Source organism: Nymphalis io, chromosome 16 (assembly GCF_905147045.1).
Source record: "Nymphalis io chromosome 16, ilAglIoxx1.1, whole genome shotgun sequence".
Classification (NCBI taxonomy): Eukaryota; Metazoa; Arthropoda; class Insecta; order Lepidoptera; family Nymphalidae; genus Nymphalis; species Nymphalis io.
Window position 1 is genome coordinate 9,551,257 of NC_065903.1, and position 27,806 is coordinate 9,579,062.

The 27,806-nt window shown below is 32.4% G+C and overlaps 4 protein-coding genes across 7 annotated transcripts in view; 2 read left to right on the forward strand and 2 right to left on the reverse strand.

The window, feature by feature from the left end:
• The window catches only part of LOC126774192 (sphingosine kinase 1-like), a 311,061-nt gene extending 309,692 nt beyond the window's left edge, over nucleotides 1-1,369 (reverse strand). For both annotated transcript variants that reach the window (XR_007669792.1, XM_050495595.1), the window contains exon 1: nucleotides 494-1,369. Coding sequence is in view for 1 of the 2 variants with exons in the window: in XM_050495595.1 (XP_050351552.1) it covers nucleotides 494-1,368 (875 nt within the window). In the remaining variant the exon portion in view is untranslated. The remainder of the gene's footprint in view (nucleotides 1-493) is intronic.
• A 746-nt stretch (nucleotides 1,370-2,115) lies between these two features.
• On the forward strand, nucleotides 2,116-3,436 carry LOC126774439 (tRNA (cytosine(38)-C(5))-methyltransferase). Of its 2 annotated transcripts, none has more exons than XM_050495968.1 (3): nucleotides 2,116-2,330; nucleotides 2,405-2,929; nucleotides 3,001-3,436. In XM_050495968.1, exons 1-3 carry the CDS (start codon nucleotides 2,267-2,269, stop codon nucleotides 3,417-3,419), a joined length of 1,008 nt encoding a protein of 335 aa, XP_050351925.1. In that variant the 5' UTR covers nucleotides 2,116-2,266; the 3' UTR covers nucleotides 3,420-3,436. The 2 variants fall into 2 exon arrangements, with proteins under 2 accessions (XP_050351925.1, XP_050351924.1); XM_050495967.1 differs by having other exon boundaries at nucleotides 2,405-2,883; nucleotides 2,961-3,436.
• On the reverse strand, nucleotides 3,397-5,784 carry LOC126774440 (protein JTB). Its single transcript, XM_050495969.1, has 4 exons — nucleotides 5,485-5,784; nucleotides 5,253-5,407; nucleotides 4,896-4,989; nucleotides 3,397-4,136 (listed from the first exon to the last, which is right to left on the reverse strand). The coding sequence occupies exons 1-4, from the start codon at nucleotides 5,538-5,540 to the stop codon at nucleotides 3,971-3,973; spliced, it is 471 nt and encodes a 156-aa protein (XP_050351926.1). The 5' UTR covers nucleotides 5,541-5,784; the 3' UTR covers nucleotides 3,397-3,970.
• A 2,011-nt stretch (nucleotides 5,785-7,795) lies between these two features.
• On the forward strand, nucleotides 7,796-26,918 carry LOC126774140 (maternal protein tudor-like). 2 transcript variants are annotated; one of them, XM_050495485.1, is made up of 12 exons: nucleotides 7,796-9,866; nucleotides 10,021-10,224; nucleotides 10,632-10,804; nucleotides 12,343-12,423; nucleotides 14,941-15,066; nucleotides 19,927-20,091; nucleotides 20,918-21,909; nucleotides 21,985-22,133; nucleotides 22,207-22,368; nucleotides 22,446-22,612; nucleotides 23,347-23,582; nucleotides 23,660-26,918. In XM_050495485.1, the coding sequence occupies exons 1-12, from the start codon at nucleotides 7,977-7,979 to the stop codon at nucleotides 26,155-26,157; spliced, it is 6,843 nt and encodes a 2,280-aa protein (XP_050351442.1). In that variant the 5' UTR covers nucleotides 7,796-7,976; the 3' UTR covers nucleotides 26,158-26,918. The 2 variants fall into 2 exon arrangements, with proteins under 2 accessions (XP_050351442.1, XP_050351443.1); XM_050495486.1 differs by lacking the exon at nucleotides 19,927-20,091.
• The last annotated feature ends 888 nt before the right edge of the window (nucleotides 26,919-27,806 follow it).

Sequence of the window (27,806 nt, forward strand, 5' to 3'; positions counted from 1 at the left end):
AGTTAAACAAGAATCACATTTGCTAAGAGCCTGAACCGGTGAGTGTATTAATTATAGAATTACAAGAAACCACAATATTTGTGGTTTACTCAACATGCTTTATTAGGCTTAAGGCTTAATTACTCAATAATTACAGGTTATCAACAACTCATTAACCACATTGTGTATTAAAATAATATTTTTATATAGGCTGCATTCAGAATGAGAAAATAAGAAACTAGCATCTCTGTACTGATTTAATTTTTTAAAGAGCACACCTAAATCTTTTTTTTTTTTCATTTTATTTCATTTTTAGTCTAATTTTATTTTATTTTAAAAATGTCTCAAATTCAATTAGAATTCTTATCCACAATTCATTATCATACATTTATAATTATCTAGTAAAGACTCAAGGTTTATGATAATTAGGATTAACTCTAAGATGTTATTAATGTGGCTACAATGTGGGCCAGGTTAATTACTAGGCTCACAATTAATATGAAATTTTACTCACTTGTAGTGATGACAAATAGTTCTCGCCAAGCCATTGCCTGAACCACATGGCAGAATCGCTAATGGAACTTCAGCAAAAGCCTGTTGCCAGTCAAGTCGCTCAAACATTCCATTCAATATTTCAAACAAAACCCCGTCACCTCCCACTGCCACTATTCCACGCCAAGCGTAAACATTTCTTGTGCGCACAAATTCACGAGCATATTGAGCATACTTGGTAACATGAAGATCGTAAGGTGTATCTGATTCTTGTAAAATTGAAGCGGCTTTAGTCTGAAAAAGTTCTCTAGCCTTCCCCGGGCCAGACTTTGGATTCAACAGGATTAATAATTTCTTATCATTGTAAGGTAAGGTGTAAGTAATCGGCTGATCTGCTAATAAACATTTTATTGTTGTTCGCCACTTTTGCGCCTCCCTATTATTATCTTCATATTTATCGTAAGACCTGAACCTTAGTGTTATTGTTGTTCTCTCTCGTTTGAAACTACGGCGACTGCGCTTTAAATTATAAGCGTATATATAAAGATACGCACTGATATCGCTTTCATCAAGGTCACCACTGTTTTCATCTACTACCTTGAGCTGTTGGTGACCCACAAATGAACTGCAAATACAAGATCTGGCTCCAACACGACGTCTCTTACTTCTCATACATTTACTGCCGATGATATCCCGCAATAGTATAGTTTGCTCTTTTGAACAGTCGTCGGTTTCTTTTATTAATGATAACCCTTTTGATGTGAGCCTTACACGAAACACAGACTTTTTTTTAGTAAGAATGTAAAATGTTTCTTCAAGGTAAATATGCTCCTTCGAGTCGGCATTATCATCACTTTTGACGTTATACACGTCTTTACTGAGCTTTGGTTCCGCCATAACTGCCGTCTGCCAGAAGTCAGAACCAAGGCCATTAAACTACGAATACCACCAAGTTTACCAGTTTTTTTTAAGTTTTGATTTGATGACAATCAAACAATATGTATAAAATAAATGTTAACAACAGTTTAATTTGCACAATAAATGTTAATCAATAAATTCGTTATTCATTGTTAATAATATGGCTTGAATACATTTTTTTTTTCTATTTAATTATAATAGATTATGTAGGTACAAACGAATTATTATTTAATAATATTGATACGTACCTTCTAAAATATGTTTTCTTAATTTGCAAAAAATCTGAAATTACAATGTTTTATTTTTAATGTATTGCTTAGTCTTTAAATCTGCGGCGAATGGAGATAGAGTTGTAATTTTGAGATTTGTTTTCTATGTAAACAAAATAATATTTATTTCAAAAATTACACACTCGTTTTGAGTTTTGATCGAATCTAGTAGTTTTAGTAATACAAGGATGACGTTTCTTACGATCATTATATATTAATTATTAGCTTATATTTATTTATTAACCAAAGTAAACTTTTACTAGTTCGATTAGACTATTTAGATCGACTAGATTAGTTAGATCTTTCTATTTAAGATAACGTTATTGTTTTATTAAAATAAAGTAAACTAAATCTATGCAGAAAAACAGAGGAAAAAAGAAGCAAAAGTATTTTTTTAAACTAGCAGCACTTTATTTAATTAAATCCTAAATTATTTTTCTGTCCCCAGAGTTGTCAAATAAGTTATAATTTTGACGTCTTTCTTACATTTACTAATGAAATGAATTATTTGCTACACGTAATGAAATTTCTTTGATTTTTTATATAGTTAAATACTCACATTATTTTTTTATAATCAACATAAATTTTTTTAAAATTATTTCATAAATATGACGTCACACAGAATTTTAGAACTGTATAGCGGTATTGGTGGCATGCATTGCGCATGGAATGGTAATGATACTTTTAAACGTTGTTTTGTTTTCATATCGCAATATGTAAATTATTCAATAATTCCTTAATTTTAGAGTCTGGGTTGGAAGGTGAAGTAATTTTGGCTGTAGATATAAACAATGTCGCCAACGAGGTTTACAAGTACAACTTTCCCAATACTACTTTACTGAATCGAAATATTCAATCGGTGACACCAGATTACATTGAAAAGCTTAATGTGAATACAATACTTATGTCTCCTCCCTGTCAGCCCTTTACCAGAAATGGTAAATTTTTGGATGAAAATGACCCGAGAACCAATTCTTTTTTATATTTAATTGAACTGTTTGTACCCTTAGACAATATTGAATACATTCTAATGGAAAATGTAAAGGGTTTTGAATGTTCAACTGTTAGAAATATATTTATAAATAAATTAAAAGACTGTAAATTTGATTATCAAGAGTTTCTGTTATGTCCGTCCAGTTTTGGAGTGCCTAATTCCAGATTGAGATATTATTGTATAGCTAGAAGAAACATTTCCGAATGGCCTTTTCAAAGAAAAGAGGATATTGTAAGTTTATCTCATTATATAATAAATAATAAATCTTTAAAAAAGAATAATAATTAAAATATTTTTTTTATATTCAGATCAAAAGTCTTCCAAAAAATTATGGACATCCTATAGCTTTAGAAGATATATTAGAATTGAATGTTCCAGAAAATTATTTAGTTAGTGACAAATTGTTAAAGAGGGCAAATATATTGGATATTTGTTATAAGCATTCTAGACGATCCTGCTGTTTTACTAAAGCATATACACATTATGTTGAAGGCACTGGTTCGGTCTATACTAATGCTACACCAGAGGAGGTAGAAGAATGTTTTAAGCTAGCAAAAACATTTGATGATAAAAGCAACGATTTTGTAGACACAATAAAACAGCTTAAGTTGAGGTTTTTCACTCCCAATGAAGTTCTATCGCTCATGTCATTTTCGAGAAACTATAAATTTCCTGAAAATATTACAACAAAACAGTGTTATAGGTTATTAGGAAACAGTGTTAATGTTAAAGTTATTACAGAACTATTAAAGATACTCTTTGAATGATTAAATAATTTTATATATATTTTTTATTTGTTTATTTTTTATATTCTAAAAAAAACTATATATAGCAAGTTTATACTTACTTTTTTTTTTTAACATGTACATCACAATTACAAGGGTAGGTCTAAAAGCTGGAATGGAAGAGAAGAGGTGTGGTTTGTAAGTGGACACTCATTGATAATCTTTAATCTTTTAATTATAAGATTAAATATTACACATACAGTTTGTAATTGTTCACATAAAAGTTGATTTAGAATAAAATTGCAGTATTGAAGAAAATTAAACATTGCAACAATCGTGTTGTGAAGTTAAAAAAGGGATGAAAATTCTCATAAAAAAATGAACAATGATGACAGCAAAAACAAAACAAAGTCAAGAAGACTATTTTGATTAATTTTGAGTGCAAGAACAAGTTTTTTTTTATGGTTAATATGATATTTTTTCGATTTGCGTTTTTTTAAAGCTCCTTAAGACTTTATTTTAAGTAAATTACAAATTTTCTGTGCCACAGTCTTTTGGACCTCCCCTCATTATAATTTTTTTTTTCTTTTTATTCATATAGATCCATTACTCAAAACCTGACGAGCTCTGAGCTTTGCTTTGTAATTAAGAACTCTCATACGTAGCATGACAGCTAATGATGATACCATTCCAATAACAAAAGACCAAATAGTAAACTTCCAATATGCCCTTTCTTCTAAATATGCGACTCGATCACAGCTGTAAATAAAATGTTACTGATGACAAACAAGTAAGAATAAATCAAATATACAAAATATTTAAATTGCTATGGGATAAGTATGGCTATAAAACTATTTCATAAAACATTAGCAAGATGTTTTTTTTGAAAATTTATTAGATTGTCAATTTCTTAACTTTTCATGATTATGAATGTATGAGTGAATAATTAATGAATTCTCAAGATACGATTAATAGCCTTTTAACCATTAGAAGAAACAAGATTAAATGATATGAATATTTTTTTTTGTAAAATATGCCATTTATTCTTATCAATTTTTTTAAAATATATAAATACCACTCAAACATTTCAAAACCATAGACAGTCTATATTAAAAAACTCATATATAAAATGGTTTAATTGTCTTTATGATGTAAGTAGCAATAGCATCTAACCCAGCTGTACCTGCGGTTCGCCAGTTTTGGTGGTTGGCCCACCTGGTGTTACTTTATTTTCAACTATCTTAAATTTCAATAGTTTTTTATTAACAACTAAATAATTTGAATTAAACAACTGCATGTGACCACGGACACTGCAATGTTTGAAACGTCAGGAAATGATAAAAAAATGTTAAAATGTAAGAGGTAAATTTGTTCATACTTGTTTAATTTAATTTGTAACTTTCCTGAAACCTCAGAAATCATTACCGAAATATTTTATGTTTGTGGCCTACAGAATAGGTTGAGTATTTCTGATCTAACCAATATTCATATCTTATATGGAATAATTTTTGTTAATACCTTCTTGTTACTGTTTCACCGTTATCACATTTCAGAATCTCTTTGAAATTTGTGTGAATACATACTCCGATACTCTTACTCCGTATTTCAAAATCTGGAATATTTTAACATAATTTATTGAAATTAGGTATAGTATTATCATTTATTATATATACTGCAATACAATTAAGAAAAATAAATGTTAATAAGCGGATAGATTAGGTATATATTGCTTATAAATTCATGCCTATTATTAAGTTATTTTTCATTATTATTTGTTTTTATATATCATTCATTCATTGGAATTGTAACAAAACTAAGCAATAGTAAATTTAACTTTAAGGCCAAAATCTGTGTATAATTAAGGTTTTGAATTACCTGAACAAGGATGACATTCACTGATTATAGTATATGGTTGATGCATCCAGCATGTAGAATTGTTCTCTGTAGGAAATGTCTTGTTTTTCATTCTTTGGCTGCCGGAAAGTGTGTCAGCCAATTGTGATTCTAATATTAGAACCACTATGGTTAATCTAAAATTATCATTAAACGTTAATCTTTTATACATAGACACACTCTTTCCTGACACATAATTTGTTTTAACACTTACACCCCTAAAAAAATTGTTCCTATGAGCATACATCTTTTGGAACACGTCTCAATCATGTTTTATTTATTTGCAAGACTATTTTATCATTATTATTATGAAACAATAATTATTACGATTCAAATTTTCGAAATCGAATTAGTAAACCATAGTATTCCCAATTTATGAATAATGTTGATAACCACTATTATAAATAATAGTGGATAAAATTATCATTAAAAAAAACTTTTGTTTTGTACAAAAAGTATAAAAACTTCCTGTTGTTTTTATATATTGTTACAGACAAATACTACTATTTATTAAAAAGTAAATAGAATATACTAGGTACATAGCCAACGAAACGAAATGTCAATACTCAATTGTCATACCATTTGTCATTAAAGTTAGATTGATCTGTGGTAAATGGTAAGTTTATCTATGCTATCTGCGAAATCTGATTCAGTGCTTGCTGTAAGTGTATAATCCGACAAAGATGTTTGGCCAAAATGATATTAATGCCGATTAATATTATTTACTTGTAAAGTGTCATACTTTAAGGCCTCTGCCTCGAATTTTGCGGGCAGCGGGGCGGCGGCGGCGGCGGCGCGGCAGCGGGGCGGGCAACGCATACCTGTTCTCCAAACTAGCGGGCAGATCGCGCGGCACTATAGCGGTGTAGTGTTGTGTTCGTGGTTGTGTTGTCGAGATATTTGTTTTTATTCGCGAACGAAATGTCTGAAAAACGGCGACATCTTTTTGATTCAAATTTATTCCTAACGCTCGATTTATTGTGGGCAAAAGAAGAAGTGGATCCCTACTATAGGGCAAGGAAAATAAATGGCGAGTTTTATCGAAATTATGAAGAACAGAGACAAAATCCCGACAAATTCTACGACTAATAATTGATTAATTATTCTTCTATTTTTAAGGTTCACATCTTTGCTGTTCCATATGGGTGTCCTCTCAAAGATTGCCGAAATAATTAGCTCTTGCACGTCCGAAGACATTTTGATACGTCACAAAAAAAATGTACAACACTATACCTACAATGCAGACGCGCAACGCGGGCGGTCACCGCTTGACTGGAGTGCACCGCTCGTTGCCCGCCCCCGCGCCGCTCCTGCACCGCTGTATTCGAGGGCCGGTCCATTTGATTATACGCGTAAGATCCTGCCGCTCCCGCGCCGCCGCCGCCGCCGCCCCGCTGCCCGCGAGATTCGAGGCAGAGGCCTAAAGGCGGCTGCAACCGCTTATATGAGACGTACAACTTTTAGGGTCTTGTACAGTGTACCAAATAAATACGTGAAACTACAAAATTTCTGAAATTGTTCATCAATGTTTTTTTACTATTTGTAAGTTAGAATTGTAGGCGGAATACTTTTTACTTTTACGTCGATACAACCGAAATTCACCGAAGCCTGTTATCCATAATTTCCATAAGTTTTTGAATGACTACCAACTTTTCATTTAAAATAATAATACTACTTTCATAAGCGGATGGCTATCTAATATCACAGGTTCTGGTTCAACAAATAAATGATATAATATAGCTTAACCCGTATACATATTAATTAATGGACTAAATTTTATGAAATACATAGTTATATGGTAGTATAACATAACAATCAATCAATCAATAACATAGCAGATTTATTAAATTTGTAATTTACAAAATTATTAGGTATATAAAACTAACTATTGTCACCTGGCATAAAAAGTGTTTTATATTCTGATTTTGATTTAGACTCATAAAATAAATTAATATTTAAATTTATTTTAACATTTTATTTTTAACATTTTATTTTTATTTCTATCTACATTAACATTAACGTTTCTTAACCTATTCAGCATTTTTCTATTCTTTGCTCTTAAGATACTATTTCATCAAAGATATATTTTAGAGTAATATTATTTTATTAAAAGCATTCTAAATAAAAGTAAGAATGGTATGTAACGAGTTTATATAAAATTAAAACTCATTTACATTCATATTTTACTTAGGAAAAATAAAACTAAACTTAATATTTATATTATTCTTTTGTAAAGTATCAAGGCAATTTTTCGTTCTATACTAAGTGATGCCCCATGTAGTTATTTAAATTTGCCGCTATTTTTCAGGCTCAATTTTCGTGAGCTAGACTCTAATATCATTAAATATCCTTAACATCGTTAAATTGCACATGTGTGGTTGTAGCTTAAGAATAATTTTGAATTAATTTTAATTTATAACAGAGTCTACAGTGTAAATGTTATTGATTAAATCGGATTAGTTATCGGACATCACTAATTTACTATCTCATAGACAACTTTAAAAAGTATTGCTATGCAATTGCAAACGAATCAAACGATGCGCCATGTTAGCTAAAAACGTAAACGGAAAAGAAAGTATTTTTTTTTAATGTTTTATGGTGTTAGTGTCCGACGTTATTAACGTTCTTTACTTTCTTATAAGAGTTATGTGCTTAAGTATTTATTTATCCTAGTAAAAAAACGTTATTAGAAAAAGGGTGTAAGCCATGGCTCTACCTGCAGAAGCTCAAAGATCTTTCAGACTTTATGTGACCCATGTGGATGGTGACGGTCTTTTTCTGAAGATAAGTGGTCAGCTAGATCAACAATCATCACTGATGGTAGAGAGCTTGTTTGAAACTGCTCGAAATAATTTAGAACAGGGCGTTGGAGTGGTACCACCGACAGCTATCCAAGAAGGTGTAATTTGTGCCGCTAAGTATAAAGATGGAACCTATTATAGAGCGAAAATTATTAATGTCACGAATCTCGCAACTGGCTTAGTCGGAGTGCACTTCATTGATTACGGTAACAAAGACATTATTTCATTAAGTACTATACGCTTCTTAGATAGTTATGACCCTATGTTTTTACAATTACAAGGCCAAGCCACGGACTATTATTTATCTCGTGTGATGCATCCCTCTGGAAGATGGGATGAACCTTTACTCCTAAAACTTCAAAGTTTGCTCTGCTATGCTGAATATCCTGCGACAGTTGAGGCTCAAACAATGTCATTGCCAATAATATCAATACAATTTAAGGGAAATGATTTATCGACACATCTAGTATCAAAAAGATTTGGCATTGCAATACCCGTACCCAAACAAGAAGTTCTGCTATTACAAATGTCTGATAATCAGCATGGAACAAGCTGGTCACCAACCTTGCTGACTGACACTTCACCCTTTATGGAACATGTACCATTCTTAATTAATCAAAACTTCCCTAACCCTGCATCTGCCATGCGTTTAAATCAAAATGTAACAGTACCATTTAATGGTGCCCCTGTTAACTCTGGGGTGGGTCAGAGATTACTAGTCAACAGAGCATCAAGGAACATGGTAAACCTTAGGGCCCCAGTACGTCAACCACAACATGCTCCTTCGGCCCCATTAGAATTACCGGTTATACCATCATCACCATCTACTATAACAACCAAACCAACATCTCCTAAGAAATCCATCACTTACAAGAGTAGACTACTTGAAGTTAATTCACAGCACAAAGTTTTTGTATCATTTGCTGAAGAAGGCCCTGAATTATTTGCTGTTCAACTTGTATCAGATGCAAAGAAATTGCAAGATATGATGGATGATATAAATAGAAGGCCACACAGTAGCCTTGCAGAGCCTCCTATGATTGGAACTGTATGTCTTGGTAGGATGTCTGGTGATCGTATAATTTGCAGAGCTATAGTAATGAATTTGTCTGGATCTCAGTGTAAATTATTCTTTGTGGACTTTGGAGATACAGAAATGGTGTCATACTATGATATATTTGATATTCCTGAAGAGTTTGTTAAGCCAAATGTTTTTGCTATGCGTTTTTGTTTATCTGGTGTGAAGAAGTTAGAGAAAAGCCCACATTTGAATGAGGCATTTAAACAGTTAGTTAATGGTAAAGTTTTGACTTTAAGAGTAGTGTCACCTGAAGGACCACCTTTGATTCAATATGGAGAGCTATTTTTGGACAATAAAAGTATAATAGAATTGTTAATGACAAATATGAAAGATAAATTGCAATTTAAGTGGATGGAGATGCTACCATTAGGGAGTAAACAATCAGTATTAGTGTCATATGTAGATAGTTGTATAAAATTCTATGTACAATTGTCTGACAAAATTGATGAGCTAAAGGCTGTTATGGGTGCTGTTAAGAACCACTGTGAAAATACTACATCACCAGGGGAGCTAACCGTAGGTTCTGTATGCTGTGCAAGGTTTCCTGATGATGATAACTGGTACAGAGCAATGGTTATGGAAACTTCAGGGAACAAAGTTGTTGTTGCTTATGTGGACTACGGAAATGAGCAACAAGTAGACATCTCAGACTTGAGAACAATCACACCAGATTTGACAAGACTGCCAGCACAAGCCATGAAATGTGCGCTCAAGGTAGGTTATTTTTTGTAATATATAATATTTTGTTAATATAACACATAATCTGTATTATTTCAATATATTCCCTAAAGATGAAATAGAAATTTTAAAATTGAGGTTCTGAGGATATTTCAATATTATACTAACTATGATGGTATTTATTTAACAGGGGTTTGAAAACAGACCAATAGAAACAAAGACATCAAACCAATTAGAAATGTTAGCCTTAGAAAAAACTCTAATGGCTCATATAGGTGGTGTTCTGTCCAATGACACTATGCTTGTTACATTGATTGATGACACCGTTACACCCCCACTGGACGTGGCCAGAAAAATGAACCAGCTCTCTCAACCAAGGAGCAATACAATTGAGGTGATTTAATTATTTTTTTTTTTGCATAAATGTATTTTTAGCTTTGAGTATCAATTATGTGGTTTTAACTTTTTTTATTTCAAGGATTTATAACAAGAATCAATTCGTTAATGTCTCATGAATACTTAAAGTGCTATGAATTAAATATAAAAAAATAATAATGATGTATCATTATATATAATAAATTATTCAAAAGTTATAATTCATTTTTAAATAATTTGTGTGTATAAATAATAAAATATGAAATATCATATAAAATTTAAGAATACTTAACAATCTCATTTTCAAACAATGATAATTAAAATCTCCAATTAATCAAGTAAATCTTAATAAAACTATTATTATTTAATGAAATAAATTTAGCAAGGAAAGTATTTAATATAGGATACATATAATTTTAAAATCAGGGCAAAGTGACAACGCCGGTACGTAAAGATGCCCCAGAATCATTCAGTTCGCCAGAAGGCAGTGTGCCTGATGACAACAGGAAAAGAAGTTTTAAGCGTGAAAAGAGCTTCAAAGAAGAGAGACGTAGGGATGGTGAGGAATTCAGTCAAAGAGGAAGCAGCTTCCGTGGACGGTAAGAAATCATGTATGTTTTGTGTAATTGTTGTCTGCTTTTCTGTATATATTTTATATGTTATAATATCATTAGATTAGTACACATGTCTGTATTTTTATATTTATTCAAAATATTTATTAGACTAATGAATTAATAACCAATATGAAATTTAATTTTAGATACAATTGTGATATTTTATTTCCTTTGTAAGAGAAATTTGTTACTTTCTATGCAATATTGGAAATCTAGTTCACAAAATGCATTGTCTTGCGAACTTGCAAACAAAATGCTTTTGTATAAGTGTACTAATATTATTAATGTGAAAGTTTGTTTGTTATGCTTTCACCTCTTAACTACTCAATGATCTCGACCCAATCTTAACCGATGAAACCCATGCAACCAATGAATTTTCATGTGCTTAATTTGTGTTTATAATTCATCTCGTACTCGACGATGACGGAAAACATCGCGAGAAATCTGAATGTATCAAATTCTCTAAAATTCTGCCACTTGTGTATCCACCAACCCGCATTGGAGTTGCGTGGCGTACAAATACCAAATCGTCTCAAAAGGAGAGAGGCCTTAGCCCTGCATTGGGACATACACAAGCTTTTATTTTCGCACTGTTATTGTTATTAAAACATTATAATAATAATATACTTACAAATATTATAAACGCAAAAACGAATTTGTCACGTTTTCACGAATCTAATCTAAAAACTACTGACTCAATCAATAAATTTGTCATGCATACACGTCGTCAAGAACTCCAGAGTAGAGAAAAGGGAACAGGGTTCACAAGGACCTGACACTTCGCCCCCCCCCCCAACACGCGTTCGAAGCCGCGGACTGAAACTTGTTAATAATAATAATTTCATAACAATTTATAAATTTTAATTATTGATAGAAGAGGGTACATTTAACATATCACGTGCCAAACGTAATAAAACTTTCAATATAATTGACACTTTCTGTTTTCTACATTTATAGTACTATCATAACTCTAATATCATTCTGTTTACAATTTAAGTTATCATGGAAGTAAAAAGTCGACAAAAAGAAATCATATATTCGTATTACTTGTAAGCATTTACAATTGTTTATAACTAGCGTCTTTATGAAACGAATAAACAATTATTCTCTGAATATCGTTGAAATTTTTGCTTCTATACTTTCACGTTATAAATAACGGTTTCTACGAATTAAATAAACTTTAAATTAATTACGTAACACATATTTAATCGTTATAATGAATATTTTGGACGAAATACGTTTCAGTTAACTTTTTTTTTTTTTCTTTAAAACTGTAACAAAAAATGTATAATGGATCCTGAGTCATGGTAACTGTGGCCTTCGTATGCGGTCTTTGAACTCGCTGCATGAAATTTTTAGTTGATGCGAGATTTCGTACACACAACATGTACAGATACTGGTATAGGTAAAACATGGAATTTACTATAAATAATATTATAGATATTGCGATAACGCTTTATTATTATCGAATGCAAAGTCTTGTAAAAAAGATTTTTGTTTTGAAGTGGTCGTTTCTGTCTCAGAGATCAAAAGGAGGGCTTCGAGAGATCAGGCGCGGGACGTCACAGTGAAAAATACGGCTCGAAGCCCGAAAGAGGGGAGAGGTAAGTAATCAATAATATTTATTATTGTATATATGATTATATATTATACTATTTTTTATATTTCCTAATATTCAAGATAAATTTTCATTTATCAAAAACTACTAAACCGATTTATAAGCACCTTTCACGTTATATATAGCTTAACAAAGGGCAAGTAGATATAGTTTGTTGTTTTTTTTTATAGCCATGTTAACAATCCGAAAGAAAAATTTCAGCTCGATCGCATTCGAAGCGAAGTAAAATATACTTACACGAAAACTTTGTGTCAGTTTTGTACATACAAAATATGCTTTGATAGATAAATGATTTTAATCGTTTTTTATTTAAAAAACGTTTGAATAAACTGAGAATATAATAATTTAGTGTCAATATTTGTTTCAAATTATTAATATGAGTAGTTTTCGTTCTTATAAAAGAAAACAATCGTTATTTGAATTTTAGAATCTTAATTTTACCCGTACGAAGCCTAGCCTAGAGCGAATTCTACACAAGCGCAATTCTGCGCAAGCGATCTCATGACGCCCCCTGAAAAGATGGAGAGGGTACCGCTGGTTTTTTAGTTGGTATTCCGCCGTACTCCTGTGTGTCCCACATACCTCCACTCATGGGAAACGCGCAAATGCGTTTTTCCAGCGAGAAAAAAAAGAGGGGCGATATGTAGTAATTTATAATGATTACGATACGTTACCGATTCTATTCCGATGTAACACCGACCAAACCGCCACTGCATCGATGTTTTAATATTAATTTTCGCCTGAGTGGTAATTGTCAGGTATTGGGTGTACCCCTACCTTCCTTGGGATTCAAGCTTGCTTCATACCAAATTCGATCAAAATCAAATTAATATAGATAAATACGTAATAAGTCGAGATGGCCCAGTGGTAAAGAACGCGTGAATCTTAACCGATGAACGTGGGTTCAAACCCGGGCAAGCACCTCTAAATTTTCATGTGCTTAATGTCTGTTTATAATTCATCTCGTGCTTTTCGGTGAAGGAAAACATCGTGAGGAAACCTGCATATGTCTTAATTTCATCGAAATTCCGCCACGTGTGTATTCCACCAACTCGCATTGGAGCAGCGTGGTGGAATAAGCTCCAAACCTTCTCAAAAAGGGAGAGGAGGCCTTAGCCCAGCAGTGGGACATTTACAGCCTGTAACTTACTTACTAAATACACAATGACTATTGTAATTTTATATGTATTGTTATAATTATAGGTATTTTGAAAACAATTTTAAACAGAACGTAGTCCGTTCCCATCTCACCGGTTTTACAATGAAACAATAAACAAATTAATTAAAATAATATTTAATACTATGCACGTGTATATAAGATAAAAAATAAATAATCGAACTTAATACTAATCGGGCAGCTAAGACACTTGACGAAAAGGTAACGATTAGAAATCGAAAAATATTTTGTAAAACTCTTATATGAATATACTTTCGTCGTTAAAATATTTTTAAGTAACAAACGCAAGCAAAGGTTTTTACGATTTATACTCGGCTACAACAATGACAATGTAAAAAGGCTCTAAACATTGCCAATGAGTAAATAACATGCACTTGTGTTTCTTTATATATATATAAAATAGTTAGGCGACGGGCTAGCCGTTTATTGGCGTTTTAAGAAATATTAACCATTCATTACATTGTCAATACGCCACCAACCTTGGGAACTAAGATGTCTCTTGTGCCCGTAGTGATCTCTTTTGTTACTATTAGGGTTTTATTTATAATAAAAATAACCTCAAAATAAATAAAAGCATGACGAGTTCAATGAACTTTTCATCATCATTTGCGTTGCATTGATTCGTCTCGGAGCAGTTACCATACCAATGTATAGCGATTAACCAACATGGTTACCAAACAGGTGGACGAAGCGCTTACATGTTGTTAAATAATGTATGCTTAACAGTAATTCTTCGAGTTGTCACTTACCAGGGGCTCAAATATTATTTATCTTTTTTTTTATAGAATAGGAAGGCGGACGAGCACATGGGCCACCTGATGGTAAGTGGTCACCAAACGCTCTTAGACATTGGCATTGTAAGAAATGTCAACCATCGCTTACATAGCCAATGCGCAACTAACCTTGGGAACTAAGATTTTACGTCCCTTGTGCCTGTAATTACACTGGCTCACTCACCCTTCGAACCGGAACACAAAAATAACAAGTACTGCTGTTTTGCGGTAGAATATCTGATGAGTGGGTGTTACCTACCCAGACGAGCGTGCACAAAGCTCTACCATCAGTACATCTGTTCTACTCTGCGGGTAATATTAAAGCTCAGTCGGTTCTTGTATACCGTACACGAAAATCTAAATAGCTTATCGTATTTTAGTACGTAGTTGAGACTATTTTAGAAGGAATAATATATGTCTTTGAAAAACAATGCTTAAATTATCTTTAAAAACTGCTTATAATTTATAAGATGTTGCTTTGTAGATGAATGGATTATGATGATTAAGAAATTTTTAAGCGCTATTTTGATATCATAATTTAATCTTATAACAGACGTGGTCCGCCGAGACCTCGTGAAAACAACGCCCCGGCTCCCACGAATAACGAGGATGAATGGGAAGAGAACGCTCAGGCCGTGCCATCGCCGCCGAGACCCAACAGAGATAACGGAAGGGAAAGGTAAAATATGATTTCAGCACCTGACACGTCTGTTCATCCAAACGAACCACCAAATGATGGGACCGCGAGTGACGCGGTTTGGTTTCATAAGTGTATTCGTCCCTTTATTATGCATACTTGCTGTGTTATATTTGGTCCAATCGATTTTAGAAAATGAAGAAGCGCTAGATTCTCTCATATGAAGACACTTAGATTATATGACGCTATCAGAAATCTTAGATGACGTTATTAAAAATGATATATACTATAGCTGTGCACCGCGATTTGAGTCGACGTTTAATTTAAAAAAAAATAGATTGTAAATCGCATAGCTCGCTCGCGAATTACTTCGTTTTCGCTTAGAGTTCTTTCTGAATTTTTATTTTTTGCTCGGCTCCTTGTGGTCGAAACGACACGTTAAATAGCTTTTAAACTTTCTCAAAAATTTGACTATCAAATTGTATGAATTAAAATTCGGTCTTCAAATTAAAGTGGTATATCCAGAGATAAATGCGTTCATACAAAAAAACACCTTTTACCTTTATAGCGATTGAGCTGCGAACTAAGATTAGTAATTAATAGGGCTACATGTGGTCATAAATAATTAATGACATGTGTGATGTTTCAATTGTGAAAGTACGGGAGATTATTAAAACGATTATTGAATAATAATCATTTGAAATTATGGTACATTCCTAGGAAATAATTAGCGTTATGGAAATGTGGTTTAATCAATGTTTTGCTCGTATCTTCAGTGTTGCGCGAAGCAGCGATGATGAGATGTTTGATTAGAAATTGAAGTTAAAATTAGATCAGCCTATATAATTGTATTGCTTTAATATAACTACAGAAACAGTAACAGCCTGTTAATGTCCCACTGCTGGGCTAAGGCCTCCTCTCCATCTTGAGGAGAAGATTTGGAGCTTATTCCACCACGCTGCTCCAATGCGGGTTGGTAATAATTTAATATAACTAGTATATGTATATAATATATTCAGATTATATATATGTACTCTGACAATGCGGCCTTCACAGGACGCCCGGTAGATGTGAAAAATTGTGTTAGATGGTTATAGAAAGATTTTAATGTAATTTATATAAAAAAAAGTGTTAACCACACATAATAGTGAGTAGAGAGCGGTGGCGGAGGAGTTTTGATGGCATCAGTGTCACATCGTTTTCCGTCAAAATAATACAAAAACATATCCTGCTACGAACGATATATTGCAGTAGCCTAGGTACCTGTGCCACTTTGTACTTTATTATATTTTCTTTTATTTCGTTCTTAGATTTATAAACTACAATTGTACTGATATCGTTGCTAAAAATATTCTCTTAAGCAATTAACGCATACTTTGTTTTGTATTCAATCAGATGATACAATAATAAAAATCAGATGATACAATAAGCAATCTATTTAATGAATATTTCTATACATCCTTTGAACATAGTACACATCTTAACAATTTTTCCTGTAACAGTCAAAATAATAGTGGATATGCTAATACAATAAATTTGTCATCTGTTGATATTTCACTTGCTGATGTTCGTAAGTATTTGAAAACCTTAAATATTAAAAAAGGTAGCGGACCCGACGGTATACCACCTCTTTTTCTAAGTAAATGCTATATGACTATATCTATTCCTTTACATTTATTGTTTTGTATTTCCCTTCATACATGTACTATGCCTTCAATTTGGAAACAGTCTTATGTTGTGCCTATTTTTAAAAATGGAGATAGACATGATATCAAAAATTATCGTCCTATTTCGAAATTAAGTTCAATTCCAAAACTTTTTGAACGTATAATTTATGACAAAATCTTTCCAAGCATACGTCCCATAATTATTGACCAGCAGCATGGATTTATTAACAAGAAATCAACTGAAACTAATTTGTGTGAATTCACTGACTATGTTTTGACTGCAATGGACAAAGGATATCAGGTGGACGTTGTGTACACCGATTACTCCAAAGCGTTTGACAAAATCTCTCATTCTATCTTAATAGCAAAAATGGAGTTCATCGGTGTACATGGTGACCTCCTTAGATGGATCAAGTCATATTTATTGAATAGAAGTCAAGCCGTTACTGTGAAAGGATATTGCTCATCTTTTCTACCAGTTCCATCTGGAGTCCCTCAAGGCTCACATCTTGGACCACTGTTTTTTAATATATATATAAATGATGTTGTTTCGGTATTTGCATCTTCTAAATTTCTATTATATGCTGATGATACAAAAACTTATAAAATTATTAAGAGTGTTGATGATTGTATTAGTCTGCAAAAAGATTTGAACTTACTTAGCGATTATTGTACTACCAATTCGCTGTTTTTGAATATAAAGAAATGTAATTGTATAACATATACCAGAAAAAGAAAAGTGATCATTTACAACTACCGATTTAAGGAAGATGATATAAAACGTGTATCAGTGGTCAAAGATCTTGGAATAACACTCGATTCTAAACTTCTTTTCGATGAACACATAAATTCCATAACTTCTAAAGCGTTTCGTATGCTAGGATTTGTGCTGAGGATTTCCAGAGAGTTTAAGCGTGTTTCAACTTTTGCTCTTTTATATAAATCATTTGTGAGACCTATTCTAGAATACGCTTGCACTGTCTGGAATCCACGGTATAGTAAATATATAGAATTCATCGAAAATATTCAGGAAAAGTTTTTAAAATATTTAAAATTTTCGTCTATAAATAATTTGAATCAAATAGAAAAGATACCGACAACTGAACAGAGACGACTTGAACGTGATATGGTGTTTTTATATAAATTGATCCACAACATATTTGATTCCCCTTATCTCCTTTCTAAAATAAATATCAAGTGTCCTCGCCCTGGTAGTCGCAATAAATCTATTTTTGATTTTCCATTGACAAAGACTAAATATGCAGCAAATGCATTTATTAATAGATCATCTAAACAGTACAATAAAACATTTATTGAATGTGATATATTTCATCTCTCCCTTAAAAAATTCAAACTGCAAGTAAAAGAAATATTATACTCTCAAGAGCCTTAATTTACTCATGCATTTTTAATTAATTAATTATAAATTGATTATTTATTATTAAATTATGTTTTCTTGATTTAAAAATTAAATTTATATTAAATTAAATTATATAAATGAATTATATAATTTCATGCACCTATTAAATATAAAAAATGTCTTGTTTTGTAATTACTTATGATTAATTTATAAATGGAAACTGTTTTGGTTTATGAATTGTTTTATATTTTTTATTTTATTGTAATTATTTCACTGTTTGTTTCCTGTACACTAAATAAATAAATAAATAAATAAATAAATAAATATAAAGCTATTTTAGCTACACGTACTAGAAAATGACTAGCTGGACTTAAAATTTCAGTTCGATTTCGAAACGGCGCGTTAATTTACTTTTCCTTTTAATTTTTCCAACTGAATGCATCGCTGTGTATTAATAAGAGCAAAAAGTTTCGTATAGAGCGAGCGTATTAGTTTATTTCATTCGTGTGCAGGTTTATGCAAGATGTTTGCGTATGAATAAATTTTATTTATAAAAAAAATCATGTATAACTAACTACTCATATTGTAATCGTTCTTAAAGTTACTTAAGTATAAATGATTTTGCTAAAATTGAATAATCACTTCCAGTCTGTGCGAGAATGCCAATACACAAGAATAGCTCAAAATACACTAAATTCATTTTAATATTTCGGTGTTATTGCTTTATTAGAGCCGAGATGGCTTAGTGGTTAGAACGCGTGAATCTTAACCGATGATCGTGGGTTCAAACCCGAGCAAGCACCGCTGAATATTCATGTGCTTAATTTGTGTTTATAATTCATCTCGTGCTTGGCAGTGAAGGAAAACATCGTGAGGAAACCTGCATGTGTCTAATTTAATTGAAATTCTGTCACATATGTATTCTACCAACCCGCATTGGAGCAGCGTGGTGGAATAAGCTCAAAACCTTCTCCTTAAAATGGAGAGGAGACCTTAGCAGCAGTGGGACATTTATAGGCATTTGATTTATTTGTTTCAAAGAATGTAGAATATTGTCAGAAAAATATTAAATCATATTTGCGTTAATTCAAATACGTTAATAATAGAATTAATATTCAATAATAATAATTAGATCGGAAGATTAATTACTATAATGATAATTGTACATATTAAATTCAAACATGTCAAGGACTATAACAACATTACCAAAGAACTATGTACTGAGTTTCTCGATTGTTTTTTTTTTTGTAGATTATTATTTATTTCAGCTCGTTGGTGCAATAATAATTACGAATGGGTGTGAAATTCTAAATAATATTCAAATACTGTTAAACTAAATTAATGGTGTCCTGCCATTTGTTAAAACGACATGTTTTCATTTTATAAATATTTTTTCATATACAATTACTGTGGTTATAAATAATTCTTTTAACACCGGACATTTTTTTCGTTTAATAAAATATATTTGACGAACGAAATTATTGTATTCGGTAAAGAATATTATGTACTTAAATATTATAAACATTGCAAATCGAGTGTTTGTCGAATAATATTTATTTAAATGTTTGTAGAATAACATGTTTATCGCTTTAATAGTTTTTGTATTTTTTCTGTAAAACGATCATTTGTCATAGGTTGTTTGTTTATCGTAAGGGAACCTATTTTGATATTACAATTTGGTAATTGATATTAAATGAACTTATAATTTATTATCAATATACTTCTTTATGTACCACGACCGCTCTGACAAGAGTGTCACGACGAAAAAGAAGAATACTTCTTTATTATAATAACTTACAGTTATATAGTTATATCGATATATTTATACATACAAAGTTTATTATGCTAGCAAATAAAAATGTCATGAATCAACAGAAGAAAGCCTAGGACAGATCAAGATAAAAGAGGCGCGTGGAAGAAGGAATCAAGCGGAGTCGGCAAACGTCTAAGACAAGCGGCCGAAGCGGCTTCTTTAGACGCTCAATCGCATACACTCACTGGCCAACAAAGAGGCACATCCATACAGGACAGATTGAAACGGTATTGAGTGTATCGCTTTAAACCACGCAATTAACGCTTCGTAATCTGTACAGCACTGCGTTACAAATAATTTCACACGTCATTGGCAACTTTCTTATAATCGTATTGAACGATTTGTATATAATTTAATCGCTAAAATATAATTTTCATTGTTATATAATTGTTTGCACTCGATGTTTACTTATTCTATGTCAATTAACAGACTTGGATAAATGATATCGAACAGTTATTGTAATTGTAAAAAAAAAACAAGAAATAACAGTTGAATCGTTCGTGTTTCTTCGCCCCATTTGCTTGCCGTCATGCTTGGTCACGCAGCCGTTTGTAACGTTTAATTATTTTCATCGTACGCTGTAACTTATTTTGAGACTACTTACAAAGCGTTCTATTATATAAATTGAAAACTTCGTTTTGAAAGTTATGTATGACTTGCTATGATGCAATTTGATTATAAATTATTTTTAATATATTCTCTTACAAATTTTAGAGACGCTTTGTTTCTAGTCCGCTTCTCACATGTATGATATTTTCAGTTTTTTGTTTCGTTTCAGCACGATCATTTCATTATTATTCGTTTTCACTCGTCTTTCGTGTCTGTAGAAGCTTGGTTTGGAATGTTGTGATCTTTCAGTGGATAATCGATTTCTCTTTCTTTTGTTGAATTTTTTTTTTCAATTAGTACCACGACTTTTGTAAGCCACTAATTTATTTCTAATAGTAACATTACTTTTCTAATATTTGCATTTGGCTGCTATCGCATAATATAATAATTGTATGTACTTCCTATTGAAATGGAATGTATATGATATTTGTTTTTTTTTTGCAGTGATAATAGATTCAATCAAGATGAGGACCATAGGACTGACGATCGCGGCAATAGAAACTTCAGACCGGAAAGAAGGGACAATCGAGGGGAGAGACGCGATTGGGGTGACAAGAAAGAAAACTGGAATCAAAAGCGAGATAACAGAAACGAAAGAGGAGAGAGACACGACAGGGGTGAGAGACACGACAGAGGAGAACGAGTAGGCAGGAGTAATTTCTCGCCACGAGAGCGAGCTGAAAGGAATGATCGATCGTTCGCGTCCGACAGTGACAAGAGATCCGAAAGAAGCTTCCGGTCTCAAGATAGCGGAAGAGAACGTAACGGCCGAGCACCGCCATACAAACCTCGTGGCAAGTTCACTCAAGTGCAATACAAGGAATTATCAAATCCGCTACCTCTAGAAACACCGTTTGTCGAACCGTCTGTCGAAATAGGATCGCAGCATGAGGTGTCCGTCACTTGGATAATCTCACCAGAAAACTTTTACACACAAATATTAACGTTACAACCTAAATTTTTAGAAATGATGCACATGATTCCCGAATTATATAAAGGAGTTAAGTCGTATTCTGGAAACGTCCCAGTTGGTGCGTCGGTGTTAGCTCGATTCCCCTTGGACGGTGTACTCTACAGGGCAACAATTGTTTCCGTCCAGCCGTTCTCTAAGTTCATTGTTCGTTATGTAGACTTTGGTAACAAGCAACTCGTGGATGCGAAAGATATTTGGCAAATGGAGAAACAATTGATGGAGCTTCCGAAGATGGCTGTTCATTGTTCCCTATCTGGGGTAAGCGCAAAGGATGGCGAGTGGAAGGCAGATCCCGAAATAGATCTTTGTTTCAACGCCCCACGTTACCAGTGCGTGTTCCAGGAATGTGCAGAGGAACAATACAAGGTATCCCTATGGAACAATGGCGTCAGTGTAGCCGATTTACTCGTCGAAAAACAGCTGGCTATTATGTCGGAAAATCAATCGTCAGTTACTCTTAAAGGTTAATTTGTAACAAATTAATGTATATGTTGTGTTTGTTTTATATTTTATATAATGTTGTATGTTTCATTTTCAGATGAGGCAATTGACTTGACAATAATTGTTGGACAACAAATACTGTGCAGGGTGACACACGTGGAATCTTTAGAAAAGTTTTTCGTCCAACTGGATTTGGATAAAGCCGATTTGGTTGAAAGTGCGATAGCCAACTTTGATGAGGCCAAGGTAATATAAAGGCGCCAACAAGAATACGAGCTAATATATGTATTGTTATTCGTTCTTTAACCGTAATTTACAGTTAACGCCGTTGACTGCTGAGAGCCTTCTAGACGGAGTACATTGTACAGTTAAACATGAAAATAAAGTATATCGAGCAATACTAAACGATGTTTCCGATACGAACAATATTGTAGCCGTTCTACCAGATTACGGGAACCATATTACTACCACCTTGGATAAGGTATGGGATTTGTTGAAGATTTTAGGAATAAATATTCACGAACGATTATTATTTTAATTTTTTTTTTTATATTTCAGCTAATGATACTACCGACGGAACTTAGTGTATATTATTATCAATCTTTATCATGTTGTCTAAACAATTATACGAAAGATTCAAAAACTTTACTATCTCTAGATGACTTAAAGAAAACACTGACTGGAAACAAGTTTATAATATTCGTTAATAATGTTGCAGAGGTCTCGTAAGTATTATATTTCTTTAATTATTTGTGCTGTTACGCAGCTAAATATATATATTAAAGAAAGTATCGAAAGTATTGTACGTAAATTGCATCCGTAAAACTTTCTCCAGTAAATTTTCAGCTCGGCAAAATATTGCGTAACTGAACGCATCGCTATCGAACGTTTATTACTTATTACGTTATACCTTACTTATAAACGTGTTTAGCAGGTGATTAGTTACACAATGCTGTGTCTTCTTATTTCGAATGTCAAAACACTAATAACAGAAAGAGAGAAATCAGTATTTAACAAAATCTCCTAGCAACGTTTATAAGTGGGGCCGAAAGAGTGTAGTTGTGACAAATCCTTAAATTAATTTATCATATAGAATATTATTAAAATAAATAAGCTCCAAATCTTCTCCTCAAAAAGAGGAGAGGAGGCCTTAGCCCAGCAGTGGGACATTCACATGCTGTTACGGATAAATTGTCGGGCAACCATTTGTAGCCGAGAGTAACCCGGATATGTCACAGTATGTCTTGACCGATTGCGTTCTCAAGTCTGGACAAACAACGCTAACTTTTCATGTACTTAATGTCCTTATAATTTACTCGTGCTCTGCGGTGAAGAAAGATATGTGTGTCAGATAAAACCGGACTCTGCTTAAAAGAGGCGGAGTCCGATTTAATCCAGCAGTTGGACTTTTACAGGCTATTAATTTAAATTTTAATACAATTTTGTTTTTATCTTTAAGATTGATTTCAACATTATATGACGGAATAACTGGTCAAAAGGTAGCTATATTCGAGCCGGATGATGGAGCTTATGATGAAGTAGTGCCGTTATGTACGAGAGCCGTGTTCAATTACAATTTCGGAAATGCCTATATGTCACATATAGAAAATCTAAACGAATTTTATTTACAAAAAGCTTCCGATGGTGACAAAATTGCTCAACTCTTAGAAGATTTATACAAATTCTATGAAAAAGGTGAAATACATAAAAATTGGCTTATATTATGATTGCATTTAATTGGTTGATATATTTAACTGTACATTTATTACCAGGTACGCCCGACGCTCTAACTGAATTTGATGTGGACGCATTATGCGCAGCTAAATCATCTGACGGTAATTGGTATAGAGGAACAATAATCAGCTCGTCTGATACTGAAGTGAAAGTACAGTTCACAGACTACGGTAACTCTGAAACAGTGTCTAAAGAATCACTCAAAAAACTTGACTCTAAATTCTTTGAACCATGTTCTTTAGCTCTAGTCGCTAGCTTGGGACTTGTGTCCCTGCAGGATGATACCATTAGTAAACTACTAGAATGGACAAATGAAAAAGAAGTACAGGTCACACTTGCATTTGGTAATGATGGTTGGCTTGCCAATTTACACTTAGACGGTGTTGACCTTTCTATGAAACTAATTAATGAAAAATTAGCTGCCCCTCAGATAGTTTCTGATGAAACTACCGAAGAACCCGTACCGGAAGTTCCTGTCCAAGAACCCATTTCATTACCGGAAGGTTGTAAACAAGTTTACATTAGTCATATTGATACACCTGGACATTTTTGGTTACAAATGTTAAATAAAGTAGACAAGATAGATGAAATCCAAGCTGAATTACAAAGTAATGCTGATAGTTACAGCAATATTGAAACTAGAGAAATGGGGACATTATGCGTTGCTAAATATTTAGCAGATGATCAATGGTACCGAGCAGAGATACTCGATTCAGATTCTGATATAACAACTATTCGCTTTATTGACTATGGCAACACTGATGTTTTAGATAACCAACCTGGATTACTAAAAAATATCCCAGAACATTTAAAGGAAATCGAACGATATGCTATTAAGTCTAGTGTAAATGCTATACCGACAGGAACAGGACAATGGTCGGAGCCGGCATCCGATTACTTTACTCAGCTTGTTGGTGATCTATCGTCACCTGTAGATGCATTAATCGTTCTTAAGGATATTACTACTTATGTAGATATTTTCGTAAATGGCCAAAACGTTACTGATAAATTAGTTTCAGAAGGTCACGCTACTAGATCCGAGGAAACGGAATGCGGTGATTTACCTTCATGTTTTGCTAGTCATGTTAACTCTCCGTCTGAATTTTGGATTCAACTTGAAACTGCAGCTCCAGAATTACAATCAATGGAGGCAGCGATGATTGATGCTGAAAACTTCCCCGAACTGACTGAAAAAGAAGAAGGCGTTTTGTGTGCTGCTAAATACCCTGAAGATGGTGCCTGGTACAGGGCACAAGTAATTGTCGACGGTTCTGAAGGCACAGAAGTGTTGTTCATGGATTACGGAAATGCTTCAATTGCAAACGAATTACGCAGTCTTCCAGATGAACTGAAAATTAAGCCGGCTCTATCTAGAAAGTGTGCTCTACAAAAGCCTCGTGATATTAAAACATGGTCACGAAAATCCGAGATCAAATTTAATGATTTGGCTGCTGAAGGAGCCACCATTTTTAATGTTCAGTTTATTGCCTCAGGGGACATTTCTATAGTAGAACTTTATCTTGAAGGGAAATCTGTTACTGAGGAGCTAGTTGGGCTCTGTGAAGAACATCCAGCGTCAGAAAGACCTACTCCTGTGGGACAAGACTTAAATGCTAATGGAAAAATTTGTTATGTTAACTCTTTAGATGAATTTTACGTACATTTAGATGACTCTATATCCAATCTTGATGAGATTACAGAAAAATTAATTAACGGTAATGAATTCGAACCTATTACGGAACTCAAAGTGGGCTCTATATGTGCTGCTTTCTGGGATGAAGACAAACAATGGTACAGATCTAGGATCTTAGAGTTTTGTGACTTAGGATATCATGTGCAATTCATTGACTATGGCAATAAAGCTAAATGTGAAAAATTCAGTCAATTACCAGAGGATATTGCAACTATTGAACCATTAGCTAAATGTTGCCGTTTAGCTGGATTTTCTGATGATGTCTCAAACGAATCCGTCAAATCAAAACTAGACGATTTAGTTGCTGAGCTTGTAACATTCCAAATAGAATTTTTAGATAGCCTTAAAGAACCATCTCTAGTAAGACTGTTCTTAAATGGTACTGACCTAAGTTTTGTACTTAAAAGTGATTCGCCAGATATCGTCGATGAAGTTGATCTCAACGCAGATGAAAAAAATATTGATGCAGCTAACAACGACAATCATTCCGAAGATTTAAATTCGTCGCAACAAGACTTGAACGAGAGTATGAGTAGTTGTAACACAATAATAGAAAACAAATCTTATGAAGAAGAAAAAAACAACTTAAATAAGAGTATTACATCCAGTGAATCGAGTCAGAATCACACACTTACACCTGAGAAAAATATTTCAACAGATAGTCTAGAAAGTTCTAATGAGACATCAATAACACCTGAAAAGGTAGATTCTATGGCAGCTTCGAAGACAGATACGGACCATATTGGAAAAGAAGGTCAAGATAAAATAAGCAAAGATGCAATATCTCCTGATATGATTTTGGAATCAAAGGATGACAAAAAACAAATTGAAGTTGAAATATAATCTTTTAAAATTAGCTCATACCAAACGCATATTAACATATTAAATGTTTTGTTATATTACTTGTTATAGATATTTCATGCGTATTTTACATATTTACCATTGAAGAAAAAAGAAAAATTCGGATAAAATTTTACTATGTGATAATTATCACTATAAAATATTGTGTTGTTTTAATAACATGTCCGGTTATTTCATTTGTTGAAATTTTTATTACTTTATTATAGTCGTGTTATTTTTTTTTTTTATAATTTTGTTAAATGTCTATTTTTGGCGGTTGTTTGAGTACTCAAAATATTGGCGTAACAATAAAGATATATAAGTTAATTATAAAACGTGTTGTAAAAAAGTGGTGCTTTTGACAATATAATTATTATATTTTCCTGTACCCTTATATGTTATTGTAATTAAAAAATACTCATATTTATAAAGTGATTTGTCTGCATTATGAAGATTATACAGTAATTAATAAGGTTTACTGCTAATACTACGATTTTTTTACTTTCTTAATTTATAAATTTATTTTTTTATTCCTTAAAACATATTTAATAATCCCAATAAGTACACGGAAAAGGTACATATAATTTGTTCTTTTGTTTAAAAAAAATAAAGCTTAAATTAAAACATCAAGTTTGAATCTGAAAATCTTTCAAGTCCCAAATCATTCTACAAATTTGAAGAAAGAATTGTAAAACGATAAATTTTTATTTCATATTTTAAATGTTGACATTTTTCAGATTAATATATTTAGTAAGTAGTATTAAAATAGTAAGGTAAAAGATAAGTTTTCATATTAATTTAAATATCACCAAATTATGTTACAATCATACTTGATAAGTGTATTGAAATAATTTTGATTATCAAAAGATTTCCTCATTTTTCTATTTTTTTCTTCATCTATCCTATTTTGGTACCCATTCTTACTTTTATCTATACATATAAATAAAATTGAAGTGTCTGTCTGTGATTTCAAAATAACTGCCTTTTTAAAAGTTAATATAGCTATTTGCGATTTACCAAAACAATCATATTTTTTTTTATTTTTGTCTAAAAGGCTAATCTCGGAAGAAACGGCTAAAAATTAGAAATTGAAATAACTAAATTATTATATGAAGTATTTCGATGTTTAGTTTAGTCTTTATTTCATCAAAATCGGTTGAGTCTATCAAAAGTTATAAAAACATACGTATTTTTGTTGTTATATCTATACACATATGACTTTTTCTGACTGATTCATTAACGCAGAGCCTAAACTACAGGAGTTAGAAACTCTAGCGGTTTTCTAGAAATTTTAGCGGTTGATACATTTCATAATGCAAACACCCACTAAGGAAGGATTTCTGGAAATTCCACCCGTAAAGGGTTAAAATAACGGATGAATGATTGTATGGAAACCCGTCATTTTTGAAGTTAGAAGGCATGCAATTTCATAAACAAGCTTCTGGTCATAAATAAATATGTATTTCAATGTTTTTGAAAATTTACCCCCTAAAAAGGTAAAATAGAAGTTGAAAGTTTGTATGGATATGTAATGATGTTTCCATCATTTTTGATGTAAAAAGAATGATATTATTAAGTCTTCTTATTAAAAATAAATGTCATACATATTTCGTCGTTTTTAGAAATTCAACCCCAAACGGCAGAAATGGAGT